The sequence below is a fragment of the Geotrypetes seraphini genome, chromosome 3, assembly GCF_902459505.1.
Source record: "Geotrypetes seraphini chromosome 3, aGeoSer1.1, whole genome shotgun sequence".
NCBI lineage: Eukaryota > Metazoa > Chordata > Amphibia > Gymnophiona > Dermophiidae > Geotrypetes > Geotrypetes seraphini.
Window position 1 is genome coordinate 127,861,810 of NC_047086.1, and position 13,046 is coordinate 127,874,855.

Below are 13,046 nucleotides of genomic sequence, written 5' to 3' on the forward strand. Positions count from 1 at the left end.
GCCACCCCCTTCCCTTGCATTTCACTAGCATGGTCTACATCATGCTGTCCTGGTAAGACTGACATGATGATGCAAGGCCTAGCAAGAGAGTGATCTCTCCTATCAGCATCATGGCTGAATCCCAGTGAAGGCTGACTAATGATATAGTGAAGGCCTCCAAGGGTCTGTTTCACCAACCATTCCTGCTGAACTTGCAGCTCAGTAATAAAACTGCAATGTCTGATAAAAAATTCTGCTTTACACTTTGGTCTCTGCACCTTCATATAAATTCTCTTTAAAAAATATCATCATGCTTTGAGCTTTTCTATGCTTCTTCAGCTATAAAAAAGGAACATTTCTTTGCTTCAATTGAAAAAATAAAAAGAAAATTGCACAACATTATTATATACAGCTTGAAATTTACACTTGCAAAGTCTTTTGCTGCTCTCCAGGTGTTTCTTTGGAGCACATCCAATGCAGATCTAGAGGCCTGGATATAAGTGCTGTTTAGAAGCCCCCCAAGAAGAGAGAGAATGTGAGAACTTGCGACATTTTTCCGACTCAGTCCAAAAACCTCTGGCAGGCCTTCTTCCACCGGCAGGCTGTGCACCACTGGTCCCTGTGCTCGATACCGTAAACCTTACGGCACTTTTTAGCTTCACCACGAACTTTTCTGCAAACAAACAAGATGAGAGAGAGAGTGTCAAGCGCTCTCCTGTAGTGACAGACATCTTCAAGCCTCTTCCACCTTTGTGAATCAAAATAGACCAGAACCATACAAGGGAACGGCACAGATTGACAAACTATATACGGGACATTAATCACTGAAGAGCAGGCATAGAGAACATGGCTATTAACATTGAAAAAAAATGTTGTGCCATTCAAAATGTGCAAAAACAAACAAATAAGTAAAATACATTGCAGCAGAAAATGAAAGGAAATAGAACCCACCCCTCAACAAACATAACAACAAAACATTGCCAGCTACTGTACTGCATCATCCTGCACTGGCTTCCAAGGATGATGAGGCAACAGCCAATCAGTAAGAGGCACAGCAATGGCCTGCGTGCTTCAGCCTGCACCATTTTGGTTTAGAACTCTAGTATAGCATCAAATTTTCACTTTCATTATTTTACTAACCCTGAGAGTGTACAAATACTTAAAAAATAATAATAATAATAATGCAGGGAAAAGACCAGAGGACAATGGCATGCCACTTCCACCTTCCCCCCATCCCCCACCACATGCATAAGAGTATCACTAGATAAAAAATATTTACAGCAGAACACCAATGAAATAAAATGAGGGAGAAACAAGAGGGAAATAATGCAGACAACTAAAGAGCATATAAATATATTGTAGGATCTGGTTATCGTGCCAAACTCGTAGTGCTAAGCTACCATTAGCTGCTGTGGGGATGTCCTATATTTCAAAACTCTGTGAGTCGAGGAAGTCCACCCACTCCCCGAGTCACTAAACCAGAATTAGGGATCCAATATGGATCTTCAGTTACTGTTGAGAACAAAAGACCCTGGCTTCTACACAAGCCTGAAACCCCCCCCCCCCCCAAAGTGTTTGTTGTCCACTATAGTTAAAGCCTGCACGCACAAAAAGTGAGCATGTGTATATTTATTTAATGGTATTAACCACCTTTATCAAGAGATTCACTCACAGCGGTGTACAGCAGGTCCAACTCAACATAAAACTTCAGTTTTGCTAACAGCATAACAATAGTATAAAGACCGATATAAGCATAAATACAATCAGTGAGAAACTTGGAAATAAGAGACTGAAAGCTAATAATAATAATAATAACTTTATTCTTTTATACCGCCATAACCAAAAGTTCTAGGCGGTTTACACTAAAAAGAGCTGGACAATCAGCGAAATACAAAAGTACAGTAAAAAAATACAAATATAGAATTTCAATAATAAAACTCACTAAGTAATAAACTTGTCGAACAAAACATAAGAACATAAGAAGTTGCCTCCACTGGGTCAGACCAGAGGTCCATCTCGCCCAGCGGTCCGCTCCCGCGGTGGCCCATCAGGTCCGCGACCTGTGAAGTGGTTTCTGGCCACTTCTATAACCTACCTCAAGTTCTATCTGTACCCCTCTATCCCCTATCCCCTTATCCAAAAGACTAACATGATACAGTATCAGAAAAATACATAGTAAATAAAGCCAGGAAGATGCTTGGATGCAAAGGGAGAAGAATGACCAGCAGAAAAATAAAAAAGATGAAAGTGCCTCTGTATAAGACTCTGGTGGGACCACATTTAAAGTATTGTGTACAATTCTGGAGATCACACCTTCAAAAAAAGATATAAACTGGACTGGGTGGAGTTGGTCAAGAGGGAAGCTATTAAAACGGTCAGTGGTCAGTCATAAATGGTGCTAAAAGTTGTGTGCAGATATTTGGGCACATGCCTAATTTCTGCATGCAATTTAATTGGCTAACAAACCAATTAGAGCTGATAACCGATTGCTAATTGGTATCAATTAAAATTTAGATATTTTTAGTCACCAGGATCCATGCAGAAATTTTACAAGTGGTTCCAACAACTGAGCACTGCCATGGGTGATTAGGTGAGGGAGTAGCTCTTTATTCTATAATGCTATGCATAATTTACAGGATCGGTGTCTAATTTAAGTGTGCGGATTTACACCAGGGTTTAGTTGATGTAAATCTTCACGCCTAAAGTTGGCATGGATCCTGGCACCAAGGCCCAGATTCTCTAAACGGTGCCATTGTCAGCGGCAGCCTTAAAAGCGGCAGCCGATCAGGTGTCAATCACGTGATGGCGCTGTTTAGAGAACTGAACCTCTGGCAAAGTTAGGCACCGGAAATGTAGGCCAGGATTTTAAAGGCCTACATTTCTGGTGCCCATCTTTGATGTGGATCACGCCACCGGAGGGGCCTAACCCCACTTCCAGCATTAGCCACGCCTAAAGTGGCATTAGGCACTAGTAGGCGCCTACATGGATGCGATTCCAGTGCCGTTTTTTTAAGGCCTTCAAATTTTTTTTGAGTAGCATTTTCAACAGCACTTTTTACTTAATTTAGGTGCCTACCTAAGTTAAGGCACCGTTTAGAGCAGGGGTGTCCAACCTGCGGCCCGAGGGCCACATGCGGCCCCGTGAAGTATTTTGTGCGGCCCCGGTCGAGGGCGATGCAGTGTTTTTCTCTGCTGCCCCTGGGTGTTTACCATCTTGCCGGCTACCTCCTCTGTCTTGCTGCAGCATTTGTGCGGCCCCAGAAATTTTTTTTTCGGCCAATGCGGCCCAGGGAAGCCAAAAGGTTGGACACCCCTGGTTTAGAGAATATGGGCCTAAGTGCTATTCTACACACAGCTACTTCAGTTTTCAAAAAGACTTGAAACCTTGGATGTTTCAAAATATTTTTGGTATCTCTTAATTGGATTTCCTTCAGAAAGATTCAATGTCAGTTATATTATTTACGTATTGTATTATGTCTTTTTACTCGTTATTGTAATCTACTTTAAAACCTGTATGAAAAGCGATATACCAAATTATCAAATTAAATCGAAGCCTAACTTTCAGCACAGTTCATAGAATAGCGCTTAGTGTAATTTTTAGTGCCAATATTTTGATGCCATTTATAGAATCGAGTCCAAAGCATATGGGGATACATGTAAAGATCTCAATATGTATACTTTGAAAGAAAGGCTGAAGAGGGAAATATGATAGAAAAATCTTAAATATCTACGTGGCATAAATGCACAAAAGGTGAATCTCTTTCAATTACTGGTAAAAGAAAGCTCTGGAATGAGGAGGCACAGGAAGAAGGTGAACTAGGATAGACTTGGAAGTAACCTGAGGAAATACTTCACGGAAAGGGTGGTGAAGACAAAAACTATCTGAACTGAAGTAAGCTTGGAACAATTACATGGGATCTCTAAGGAAGAAAAGGGAAAATAGATAGTATGGATGGGCAACATGGTCTTTTATCTGCCTTTATAAATGCTCGGCTATACAAATTATACTCCCCCCTCCCCCCAACAACATAAAAACTGATGTTTCTGTATGGGCAATTTTCACAGCACTGGTACCCACCTCCCTATACAGACATACACACTTTTGCGGCCATGGATAAAATTCTCACCTGGTGCCACTGTGAGCCCTGGGAGGAGAAGTCACAATTGGTTGCGATTTCACTGCTGCGGGCTCCTGCTCACTCAAACTCAGGGATCGACTGCGAATCTGGAGGGAGATCCAGAATTTGGAAGATATTACATTAAGAGCAAGAGGATTCCATTCCTGTTTAAAATATGGTTGTGCACAGCAGATACTCAGGATATACAGACCACTAAAACACACCCAGTATCCTACCTTGTGATAATTCTCCTACAATTGTTTTCAGCTGCATGCAATAACATACGAATTGCTACACAGATCAGGCAAAAGAAGTCCAGCATCCTATCACAGGTTAACCAGTTGGATCTCAAGAAAACAATCCATTCTTTATAGTTCATATCTGCAAAAATGTGGTTCTCACATGACTAATCATGTTTATGGACTCTTCCTCCAAGAACTTGGATAAATCCATATTAAACTCAGCAAATTCCAACAACAAATTACACAGTTTCATTGTACACAGAGTGAAACAATATATTATCTTATTTGTTTTACTTTTTAAACTTATTTTTTATTGAAGATGTCAACATTTATCAAGGGAAGATTAGGTACTTACCTCAGTAATCTTCTTTCTAGTAAATAGGCACCTCATTCCTGAACTCTTAGGTAGTCAACCCATTCCTACAAGAATTGTGTAGAGAGCATCATTAGTATATATTTTTTGCTCCACCTCTCATCTCTCTGGGCTGTCCTATGATTCCTCAGTTCATATCAAAGCAGATGGTCAGCCTTAGAGAGGAGACATAAGAGGGAGGGGTATGGGGACTTTCCCCGAGAAACAAGTTTGTTCTGCTCATAAAACATATACTATAATAGCATATAATGAGGTGGAGCTAGCTAGCCACCTATTCGAGAGCCACCTGCACTGACAGTTTTAGGGTTCTGAAGGATACTCCCTGAATGCAATGAAGTAGCAGTGTGTTCCTCTAGCCTTATCCTTATTTGATAAAGGAAAGAAACAAGAAAACCGAACTTCCCAACTTGTCTGAGGAGGTAAGCAGGCTAATGAACATCTGATAGGGTGGGTTTCAGGAATGAGGTGCCTATTTACTAGAAAAAGATCACTGAGGTAAGTACCTAAATTTTCCCTTCTAGTGCAACAGGCACATCATTTTAGGACATAATCAAAGCAATTCCCAGAATCTAGGGTGAGACAGATGAACCTGATGAAAGAATAGAGGGTCCAAAGGCAGCATCCAGTTTGGCTGCCATGTCCACTCTGTAAAAATTTTATGAAAGTATAGAAAGAGGACCATGTGGCCGCTTTGCAAATCTCTTCAGGAGAGACTGCTGTAGTTTCCACCCATGAGAAAGCTAGTGCTCTAATGGAATGCGCCTTTAAGGTAAAAGGGGGTTGCTTCCCACTCCCGATGTAAGTCAACGAAATGGCCATATGAATCCACCTAGAAATGGTTGCTATGGAAGCTGGTCAATCCTTACAGGTCGCACCTGCCAGCACAAAGAGATGATCCAACAGTCCAAATCTGTCACTTTCAGATAACGAAGAAATATTCTGCAAGCGTGGAGGCTTGTTGCAGCGAGGAGAGAGGAGCCGGGAGACAGAGAAGGTAGAGGCGAGGGCGGGCAGCGGCGAGAGTAAGCTCCGCCCACCCGCACCGCGTCACCAGCGGAGCCAGAGGCCAGACTCCCCCTTAAGAGGAGGGGAGCCGCGGCGCGAAAGCAGCACAAGCCGCGTGGAGGCTTGTTGCAGCGAGGAGAGAGGAGCCGGGAGACAGAGAAGGTAGAGGCGAGGGCGGGCAGCGGCGAGAGTAAGCTCCGCCCACCCGCACCGCGTCACCAGCGGAGCCAGAGGCCAGACTCCCCCTTAAGAGGAGGGGAGCCGCGGCGCGAAAGCAGCACAAGCCGCGTGGAGGCTTGTTGCAGCGAGGAGAGAGGAGCCGGGAGACAGAGAAGGTAGAGGCGAGGGCGGGCAGCGGCGAGAGTAAGCTCCGCCCACCCGCACCGCGTCACCAGCGGAGCCAGAGGCCGGACTCCCCCTTAAGAGGAGGGGAGCCAACGGCGCCCAGCCGTTCGGCGCGCGGCGAAGGGCCTCAAGAAGGGCAGGCCAGGTCACTACATCCAAGGACTCCAAGAAAGGAAGAAAGCAAGGTAAGGAAGTAACACATACACGCACACACACAAGTAAAAGGGAAGCAAACACAGAAAAGAAGGAAGGAGTAGGCCCAGGAAGGACCACACATCAAAGGAACGACAGGCAAGGAAGGCACTGAAGAACGGTAGCAAGGGCAAAAGACAGGTTAGAAGCAGGCTAAGAAGGTAGCACACACACATACACAGAGACAGCAGTAACAAGCTCAACAGGACAAGAAAAGGAGGACTCAGGAGAGAACACGAGCTAAAGGAAAAGGCAGCCACAGAGGGTAAGCAAGGGGCAAATAGCACAAGCGCATAAGTAAAAGGAAGCGAAAGACGAGGAAGGTAAGGAAGAGCCAGGCACAGGAGTGAAAACACTAGCAAAGAGCAACAGGACTCCTAGAGAGCGGACAAATATGGAAGCGGAAGGAACCCGAAGGATGAGCTTCCCAGTGTACTGCACGGACTGCCACATGTATGACTACCTCCCCTCCGGGCAGCAGTCATATGTGTGTGGACGATGCCAGGAACTGGTAAGCTTGAAGAGCGAAGTCAGTCGACTGAAGCTCAGGATCCAGGAGCTGGAGGGACTCTACATCTCCGAAGCCCCCTTCCAGACAGCCGAAGACCCCATGCAAGATGAGTGCAACGAGGAACAAGTCAGGGAGCTCGAGAGGTTCATTGATGATGCCTACAGGAGAGTGGAAGAACAGGAGCACGGAAATGAGGAAGACACACAGAGCAGAGGACAAGGAACATCTGACACCAAGGTAGAGGATACCCGCGGAGGAACCTTGCTGGAAGAAACAGAGAACACCAAGGACACAGACCTGCGACCGACACGGAGGCTGAAAAAAGGGAAATCTGCAATCCTGGTGGGAGACTCAATCCTGAGGCACGTTGACAGTCACATAGCAGGAGGGAGAGAGGATCGGCTAGTGACCTGTCTCCCAGGAGCGAGAATAAAGGACATCGTTGACAAGATTGAGAGAATCTTGGAAGGAGCAGAGACGGAAGAGACAGCAGTGATAGTCCACGTCGGGACGAACGATGTCACCAGGAGGGACTACAGCAAGAATGCACTGACTGAACAATTCAAAATCTTAGGAAGGAAACTGAAGATGAGGACCCAGAGGATAGCCTTCTCAGAGATCCTGCCAGTACCGAGGGCAGAAACGAAGAGGCAGACGGAGCTACAATCAATTAACGCATGGATGAGAAAATGGTGTGAGGAAGAGGGATTTCTCTTCGTGAGGAACTGGACAACGTTCTGGGGAAAGAACAAGCTTTTCAAGAAGGATGGTCTACACCTGAGCAAGGCGGGAACCAGACAACTAGCAAATAACGTCAGAAGTGCGATAGAGCAAGCTTTAAACTAAGAAGAGGGGGAAAGCCGACAGTCGACCTGGTATCGACGGTTCGGGAAACAGTACCCAATGAGGGTACTGAGGGGAAAGATTTTGGGGATGACACAAGTGGCAAGCAACAGACTATGAACAAACAAGGGAGTCAGATGAAGCGAGAGGGGGCCAGGATGAACATACTGGAAGGGGAAGTCAAAACGGGATTGGATGTTGAGAGAGAACAAGAGGAGGACAATAGGAACATGCCACAAGGGGAAGGCAATAGGAATCTACCACAAAGAAAGGCCAAAAGAGACAATACTCAGGAGTTGGCAGGCCAGGAAGGGGACAAAATGAAGAATGAAATGCAAGATGAAATAGAAAGGAAGAGAAAATGCCAGGACTTGAACTGCATGTATACAAATGCAAGGAGCCTAAAGAACAAAATGGGGGAACTAGAGGTCATGGCCAATAATGAGAAACTAGACATCATAGGGATCACGGAAACATGGTGGAACGAGGAAAACAAATGGGACATAGTACTGCCAGGATACAAACTCTACCGAAAAGACAGGACTTACCAGAAGGGGGGAGGAATAGCACTATACATAAGGGATACAATTCACTCAACCACTGTGGACACAGCAGAGACAAATGCCCAACTGGAGGCATTGTGGATCAAAGTACCAGGAAGCAACGGAGCCGAGATAAAGATGGGACTGTTCTACCGTCCACCTGGGCAAACTGAAGCTGAAGATACAGAAATGGTAGCCGAGCTGAGAAGGGAATGCAAGAACCCAAACACCATAGTTATGGGAGATTTCAACTATCCTGGGATAGACTGGTGTCTCGGAAACTCAAAATGTGCAAGGGAAACGGAGTTCCTGGAAGCAGTACAGGACTGCTTCATGGAACAACTAGTCGAGGCACCAACGAGAGGATCAGCGACTCTGGATCTGATCCTCAATGGGCTGAAAGGCCCCGCGAAGGATGTGGAGATCATAGGACCACTAGGAACCAGTGACCACAACATGATTCAGTTCAAAGTGCAAGTAGGACTACCTATGGGAAAGAGAACCAAGGCAACAACATTTAACTTCAAGAAAGGGAACTATGATGCCATGAGACAAATGGTGAGAAAAAAGCTCAGAAACAGCTCCAAGGAAACGCGGACTGTGGAGCAAGCCTGGTCCCTATTCAAGGACACAGTAAACAAGGCACAAAACCTATATATACCAAGATTTAGGAAAGGTTCCAAGAAAAATCAGACAAAGGACCCTGCATGGATAACCAGTGAAGTAAAGAAAGTGATAGGAGACAAGAAAAAATCATTTCAGAAGTGGAAAAAGGACAAAACTGAAGGAAACTGGAGAGAGCACAGGAAGCAACAAAAAGAATGTCACCGAGTAGTCAGGAAAGCCAAGAAAGAGTATGAGGAGAGACTAGCCAAGGAAGCAAAAAATTTCAAACCATTTTTCCGATATGTGAAAGGGAAACAGCCAGCGAGGGAGGAGGTGGGGCCCCTGGACGAGGGTGACCGGAAGGGAGTGGTGAAAGAGGAAAAAGAGGTGGCTGGTAGGCTAAACAAGTTCTTCTCGTCGGTCTTTACAATAGAGGACACATCCAGTGTGCCAGAACCGGAAAAAATCTTCAGGGGAGATCAGGAGGGGAAACTATCATGCATGGAGGTAAGCCTCGAAGACGTTCTCAGGCAGATAGATAGATTAAGAACGGACAAAGCTCCGGGCCCAGACGGGATCCACCCGAGAATACTAAAAGAGCTTAGAGACGAAACAGCAGAATTACTGCAGCATATTTGCAACCTGTCCTTGAGAACAGGGGTAATCCCGGAGGACTGGAGGATAGCGAATGTTACACCGATCTTCAAAAAAGGATCGAGAGGCGACCCGGGAAACTACAGACCGGTGAGTTTAACCTCTGTTCCGGGGAAGATGGTCGAATCAATGATCAGGGAAGGTATCAACGAGCATATAGAAAAAAATAATCTGATGAGATCGAGTCAGCATGGTTTCTGTAAAGGCCGATCATGCCAGACAAATCTACTGCATTTCTTTGAGGGGATAAGTAAGCAATTGGACCAAGGTGACCCAGTAGACATTATATATCTGGATTTCCAAAAAGCCTTTGACAAGGTGCCCCATGAACGCTTACTGAAGAAGCTGTGGAGTCACGGGGTGGAAGGAAACGTGTACAGATGGATCAAAAATTGGCTGGCGGACAGGAAACAGAGGGTAGGAGTAAAGGGGCACTACTCTGACTGGATAGGGGTCACAAGTGGTGTTCCGCAGGGGTCAGTGCTGGGACCGTTGCTGTTCAATATATTTATTAATGATCTAGAAACGGGGACAAAGTGCGAAGTTATCAAATTCGCGGATGACACAAAACTCTCCAGCAGGGCCGGAACTGTTGAAGAATGCAAAGAACTGCAGAGCGACCTGAACAAACTGAGTGAGTGGGCAAAAAAATGGCAGATGAGCTTCAATGTGGAGAAATGTAAGGTCTTGCACATAGGGAAGGGGAACTACATGTACAGCTATACGATGGGAGGGAGGGTACTCGGGGAAGGAAGCCAAGAAAAAGATCTGGGGGTATTGGTGGATAACACAATGAAGCAGGCGGCGCAATGTGCAGCGGCCTCAAAAAAAGCGAACAGAATGCTGGGCATTATCAAAAAAGGTATCACTACCAGAACAAAAGAAGTTATCCTGCCACTGTATCGAGCAATGGTGCGCCCACATCTGGAATACTGCGTCCAATACTGGTCACCATACCTCAAGAAGGACATGGCAATACTCGAGAGGGTCCAGAGGAGGGCAACGAGGATGATAAAGGGTATGGAGAACCTTTCATATGCCGAACGGTTAGACAGGCTGGGGCTCTTTACCCTGGAGAAGCGGAGACTGAGAGGGGACATGATAGAAACTTATAAAATCATGAAAGGCATAGAGAAGGTGGAGAGGGACAGATTCTTTAGACTAGCAGGGACAACTAAAACAAGAGGTCATTCAGAAAAACTGAGAGGAGACAGATTCATAACGAATGCAAGGAAGTTCTTCTTCACTCAGAGGGTGGTGGACACCTGGAACGCGCTTCCCGGAGAGGTGATAGGACAGAGTACAATTCTGGGGTTCAAAAAGGGACTGGATGACTTCCTGGAAGCGAAAGGGATAACAGGGTACAGATAGAGATTTACCTTACAGGACATTGAGTGAACAGGGTATGGGTATTTTAAGTTAGGTAGGGAACACTTTCAGGTCATGGACCTGGGGGGCCGCCGCGGGAGCGGACTGCCGGGCACGATGGACCCCTGGTCTGACCCGGCAGAGGCAACGCTTATGTTCTTATGTTCTTATGTTCATCCAACAATTTTAGGACTTTATTCCTCTTCTTGATCCCAAGAAAGTGAAGGCAGACAATCATACTTCCTGGTTAACATGAAAATTGGAGGCCACTTTTAGTAAGAAAGAAGGTACAGTACTTAGAATCATTCCCGACTCCAAAATTCTGAGAAATGGTTCTCTGCATGAGAGAACTGCAGTTCCAACACCAGCCGAGCTGAAGTGATTGCCACTAAAAGCACCATTTTAATCATGATGTCCAATAATTGAGCATGCTCCAACGGCTCTTAAGGAGTTTTAGTTAGTGTCCGTAGGACAAGATTAAAATTCCATGATGGAAAAGGGTGTCATACTGGAGTACACAGGCACAAAGCCCCTTCAGAAACCTGGTCATATCTCGATGCAAAGCCAAGGATTTCTTGTGCGTTTGAAGTCTGAAACATGAAAGGCCTGCTACATGAAGCTTGAGGGAGCCCACTGCCAGTCCTTTCGCAAGTCCTTCCTGGAGGAATGCTAAGACCAAAGACATTGGAGCCGAAACCGAGTCCTCACTCTTCTGTGTGCACCAACCCTAGAAACAATTCCAGGCTTTCACATAGGTGGCTAATGTTGACTGCTTCTTGGATCATAAGAGGCTGGCAATCACCCCATCCGGATAGCCTTTGCAAGCCTCTGTAGATGGATGAGATCTGCATATCATGGACGCCTGGAGCGACTAGAACTACTAACCCTTAATGTGACATTATTCTTCACAGGACTCTGCCTATCATGTGCCACAGAAGATAGACAAAGGAGCCCTGCCTTTGGCCATGGTTGCCCCAGGGCATCCTGGCTTTATCTTTGGCTGAAGAACTGCGCCGCTTTCTTGTTGGCTGCTGACGCTATCAAATTGAACATTGGACGCCCCCCAATGACTCACAATGCTGTTGAATGACTCATGAGATAAGCGCCCATTCTCCGAGATCTAGGGTTTTCCGGCTGAGAAAATCTACTTGCACATTGTCCACACTTGCTATATGTCTGCTGAAAGAGACAGCAGGTGCATCTCTGCCCACTGAAACAACATTTGAGCTTCCAGGTGTAGAAGAGCACTCTTGGTGCTCCACTGCCGATTGAAATAAGTTACTGTTGTTGCATTGTCCGAGAACGCTCGCACAACCTTGCTATGCAGTGCGCTCCCGTAATCTTGCAGTGCCAGACAGATGGCTCTCAGCTCCAACCAATTGATTGACCACTTCTTCTGGGAGGGGGACTATCATCCCTGAACTGGACACCATTCGAAATGTGCTCCCCATCCAAAGAGTCAGAATCACCCATGAGAAGATGTGGAGAGGAATTCCTAGAACCATGGACTGAGGCTCCAGCCACCAGTCCAAACTGTGTCATACCTTCACTGGCCAAGGCACAAGCATCTTAACATTTCTCCCTCCCTCCCCTCCACACTATCATGTCCAACAATTCTTCCTCTTTCTTCCTTTCCCCATATACATCATCTCTCTTTCCCTCTCACGCCACACACCTATGTCCAACAATTCTCCGTTCCTTTTCCCTTCCCCACTGGCAGCATTTCTTACTCTCCCTTCCCACTACTCCACCTGTGAAGCATCTTGCTTTTCCTCCTTCCCAACCCTCTCCCAGTATGTGTAGTATCTGTCTTCCCAAGCCCCTGAGCATCTGTCCTCCCTGCCTTCCCAACTCCCTACCCCCTGCACCCAGTCTCTCCCCCAGGCTTTGCACCCAGCCCCCTTCCCTCCTCCCCTATCAGGCACTGCACTCAGCCCCCCTCCCTTCAGGCATTGCACCCAGCTCTCTTCCCCCATAAGACTCTGCACACAGCCCTCTCCCCTCCCCCCCGTCAGACTATGCCCCCTTCCTTCCCCGCCCTGTCAGACTCTGCAGCCAGCCCCCTTCCCTTCCCCCAGACTCTGCAGCCAGCCCCCTTCCCTTCCCCCAGACTCTGCAGCCAGCCCCGTCCTCCTACCTTGCGACCAACCCGTTGCATGGCGGCAGCCATGGGATGCGGTTTCTTCTGCCTCTCAGTGGCAACGAGCAAGCCCACACTTTAGCGCACCTGTTTAGTGCTGAGCAACTTTTTGACTGGCTCCTGTAAAT

The 13,046-nt window shown here is 46.4% G+C and overlaps 1 protein-coding gene across 2 annotated transcripts in view; it reads right to left on the minus strand.

The window, feature by feature from the left end:
- Positions 1-218: 218 nt before the first annotated feature.
- ZNF395 (zinc finger protein 395) overlaps positions 219-13,046 on the minus strand; it is a 78,685-nt gene continuing 65,857 nt past the window's right edge. For both annotated transcript variants that reach the window (XM_033938611.1, XM_033938610.1), the window contains exons 9-10: positions 4,107-4,204; positions 219-652 (exon numbers count right to left, since the gene is read on the minus strand). In XM_033938611.1, coding sequence (XP_033794502.1) covers positions 541-652; positions 4,107-4,204 — 210 coding nt within the window. In that variant the 3' untranslated portion in view covers positions 219-540. The remainder of the gene's footprint in view (positions 653-4,106; positions 4,205-13,046) is intronic.